The sequence below is a fragment of the Chrysochloris asiatica genome, unplaced genomic scaffold (genome assembly GCF_000296735.1).
Source record: "Chrysochloris asiatica unplaced genomic scaffold, ChrAsi1.0 scaffold00546, whole genome shotgun sequence".
NCBI classification, from domain to species: Eukaryota; Metazoa; Chordata; class Mammalia; order Afrosoricida; family Chrysochloridae; genus Chrysochloris; species Chrysochloris asiatica.
The window spans coordinates 71,208-75,049 of record NW_006409064.1 but is presented as its reverse complement, the minus strand read 5'-3'; the positions used below and the strand labels follow the sequence as shown (position 1 = coordinate 75,049).

General features: G+C 34.5%; 1 protein-coding gene across 1 annotated transcript in view; it reads right to left on the bottom strand.

Annotated features, from left to right (window-relative positions):
• Nucleotides 1–2,876: 2,876 nt before the first annotated feature.
• LOC102821019 (olfactory receptor 14J1-like) overlaps nt 2,877–3,842 on the bottom strand; it is a 2,252-nt gene continuing 1,286 nt past the window's right edge. The window contains exon 2 of the mRNA XM_006877643.1: nt 2,877–2,929. Coding sequence (XP_006877705.1) covers nt 2,877–2,929 — 53 coding nt within the window. The remainder of the gene's footprint in view (nt 2,930–3,842) is intronic.

Genomic DNA, 3,842 nt, shown 5'->3' with positions numbered 1-3,842 from the left:
AAAAATGAATGCACTTACTAATATATTCCTGTCCATTTAAACCAGTAGAGTACATATGTAAGTTCCTCGAATCATAAGACCTCAACCAACAACCTCAAAGTAAATACATTCCACATAGTGTCTGCTTCCTTGAAATTCTCTTCTTAAGTTGAAGTTTCAGGCTGCAACATCTATCTTAGAACCCAAATCCTATCCCAACATTCTAGCTGTAAGACAGATCCAGAAATTAAGTTTTGGTATTCTGTTCTGTTGTTGTAAAGTGTCGTCAAGTTAATTATGACTCATAGTGACCCTGTACAGAGTTTCTGAGGAGCAGCTGGTGAGTCTGAACTGATGACCTTGTGGTTCACGGTCTAGTGCTGATCCTACAGTGCCACACTAGAAGTTCTACTTTGGGTAGTAATAATAGTAATATGGGGATTCCCATAAGTTAAGCTACTGTTCCAAGATGCTAGGTAATGCAATGCATGTTCAACATGAATAGAAAACGAGTATTGTTTATTTAATAATACAAATTTAGAATTAAAGAGCAAGTCTATTGAGAATGTGAATTATTTTAAGAAAGATAATTAACAACAGTTTACTTTTTACAAACAACACAATTTTAGTATTTATTGCTAAAAACAAATTTTGCAGTATTCAATAGCATAACATGCCTCAAATTAATTTAAAAATACTGAATGAATAATCTCAAGAACTAACATAATACTTATTGGAATGGATGAAGACATTTAAAAAATCCATATGTGAGAATAAGACTAGAAGGTAATAAAATACTTTATATACCAAAGAATAGATCTACTACCCAAAATATTGCAACAAGCAATGATTATATCATTTGCCTAGCATAAATAAATAAATGAAAATTATTAATAAGAATTGAGAATGTTGGACTAGAAATAAAAATGGTAATGTTGATTTGGTGATTCAATAGACCTATTTTAAGATAATGTTTCTCTTGCTGTTGCTGAATGCCATCAAGTTGGTTCCAACTCAGTGATCCTGTATAGGGTTTCCAAGGAGCAGATGGTGGGTTTGAACCACCAACTTTGTGGTTCACAGTGCAATGCTGATCTTACAGTGCCATAGCAGGAGTCCATTTAAATAATAGTTAAAGGAAATAATTATTTCATAAATTTTGCTAAAATATTTAAATGTACAACTTTAAAAACATATGATATTGCAGACCGATTGAATAGTGGAACAATTGAGGAAGAAATTTTTCTGAGTATTAAACACTGAAGACAATGTTCTTATTAGCCTGAACTGGTTAAACTTTATTGCCACAATCTTTAAAAATATGGGGGTAAGTAAGACAGTCTTGCTACAAAATCATGTGGTGGTGGTGGTGCTTGTGTGCTGTGGTGGAGTCTATGCTGACTTATAGCGACCCTGTATAGGGTTTCTGAGGCTGTAAATCTTTATGGGAGCAGAAAGCCTCATATTTCACCTATGCAACAACTGGCAGATTCAAACTGCTGACCTTTGGTTAGCAGCCCAGCTCATAATCTCTTATACTACCATAGAACCTTTTATTAAACAAAGAAATCAAAATGTGAAGCTATTGTTTCTGAATACATCTTCAATCTAGGTTTATATATTTCTGAAAGTATTATGCACTATTCCATGTAAAACATGTCTAAAAGACAGTTTTGACATCCTCAAAAGATTCAAATTGTAATCCTTTGGAATGTTCTTTGAATTTTGGAAACGAAAAGAAGTTGAAGGGGCTTATAGCATGGCTATAAGGTGGGTGAGGTAAGGTTTCCCAATGAAATTCAACGAAATAAGGCAGCCCTTACTGCCCTTGAAAAATGAGCAGGCGTACTCTGGTGATGGGGAAATTTTCCGCTTTGCAAGTTTCCAGATCTTTTTCTCCCCAATACACTTTTCTATTTTCTTAAAACTTTTTCCTAATAAGCCCTCTTGATTGCCCTGTGTCCTTCAAGAAAATCTATCAAGATCACTCCTTAGAAACTGCAAATAATGGTTTCTATAATCTTGTGAGCTGACCTCTCTGCCTTGAAATTAATGGGCCCTGCAGATCCCCTAGGAAACCAAGGTTCTGTAGGATAAGCACTGGACTGCAAGGTCAGTGTGAACTACAAGGTCAGTTGTTCAAACTCGCCAGCCATTCCTTGCAAACGCTATACAGGGTCGCTACAAGTCAGAACTGATTCGACAGCATTTAAGAACAACAACAACATCGAGACTAGAAGAAGTATAATACCAAGAGAACTTGTCTGCAGCCAGTTAGAAATCCAAGTAAAAAAGAGGAGAAATTTTTGTCATAAAATACAGTGTTGGGGTTTAGGCCCAGAATGGAAAACCTTCTGCATACATAGTTGTCGAGTGACCAATAAAACAACCAGGAATCAATCCAAGAGACATTAGTTTATTACAGAAAAGATAATAAAAGAGATAGTGTGCTAACATAGAAACTTACTAATCAGGAAGAAGACAGCTTTCTATAGTGGAGACTGGCTAGACCGTCAAAAATTTCTATACTGTAGGAGGCTTTAGAGTCTCTCTTTTACTGGTGGTGGTGTGTAGTGGAGTGAGTTCTGACTCATAATGACCCTCTATAGGGTTTCTGAGGTTGTAAATCTTTACGGGAGCAGAAAGCCTCAACTTTCTTTCACAGAACAGCTGGTAGTTTTGAACTGCTGGCCTACAGGTTAGCAGCCTGATTTGTAACCAGAGCTCCTTATACTAGTGGTGAAAAAAAGACCCACATTCCAAGGAAACTGCAGAATGTATTATCTATCTCCAATAGTAATTCAGAGAGGGAACCATTTATCTACAAAGGAATAATAGGCAGCTGAGGAACAAAGCACTTCTCCTGGGTTGACGTTAGTGTGATCATTTTAGAGTGTTCAGTTTTTGTCCCTATCCACAGTTACGATATTTATAAAAATACTAATTAAATTGATAGAACATAAAAATGTGTGAAATTGAATTAAATTACACAAAAGAGAAATAAATATTTTGAATCTCATTTGTGACAAATTTATTAAAAATCATGAGATAAATTTTTGCTGCCGAAAAAATCTTAAACTCCCACAATGTCTCATATACTTTTGTGTTTCAGTCCCTTAGTAGCTTCTCTGTGTATTTATATCTTGCATGAACTAGTAGAATCATATAAAACATGAGAATAATGACATGGCCATGCATTGCTAATGGCCTCATAAAATGGTTTAGTATTTTTGCAAAGTCTTATGGCCATATATGTACAAGAAACATGAACTTTTTATACACCTGAATTCTGCAACTCCATTGCTTGGAATGATGAAGAACAGAACTTTAATTGTTAACATTATTTATATAGCAGAAATATTGGAAATAACTTATATTTGCAAATTAGATAAATGGTTAACTGCATTATGACATGAATTCCATTGAATGCCATGCACATTTGAAATGAAAAACTACATAATTGTACATAGTAATGTTATTTAAATTTGTATCAATATAAAAAATGATATATAGAAATATAAGAATTAAAATGGATTAATGGATTCAATAATTGAATTTAAAATAGTTAATTTTTTCTTTTGGTGAAAGTCTTGGTGATTTATCACTTTTAAATTCCATTTGTGTTCTATAATTACCAATTCAGAAAAAACACACAAAAAACGTGTGTTTATGTCTATTGGTGTGCCTCAGGATGTATTTGTGCCTATCCTGGTGTGGTGCTATCCTGTAAGATCAGGATTGGACTGTGAACAACAAAGTCACTGGTTCAAACCCACCAGCTGTTCCTTGGTAACCCTATATATGGTGGCTAGGAGTCAGAACTGACTCAATAGCACTTAACAACAACAACATATGTATTGGAA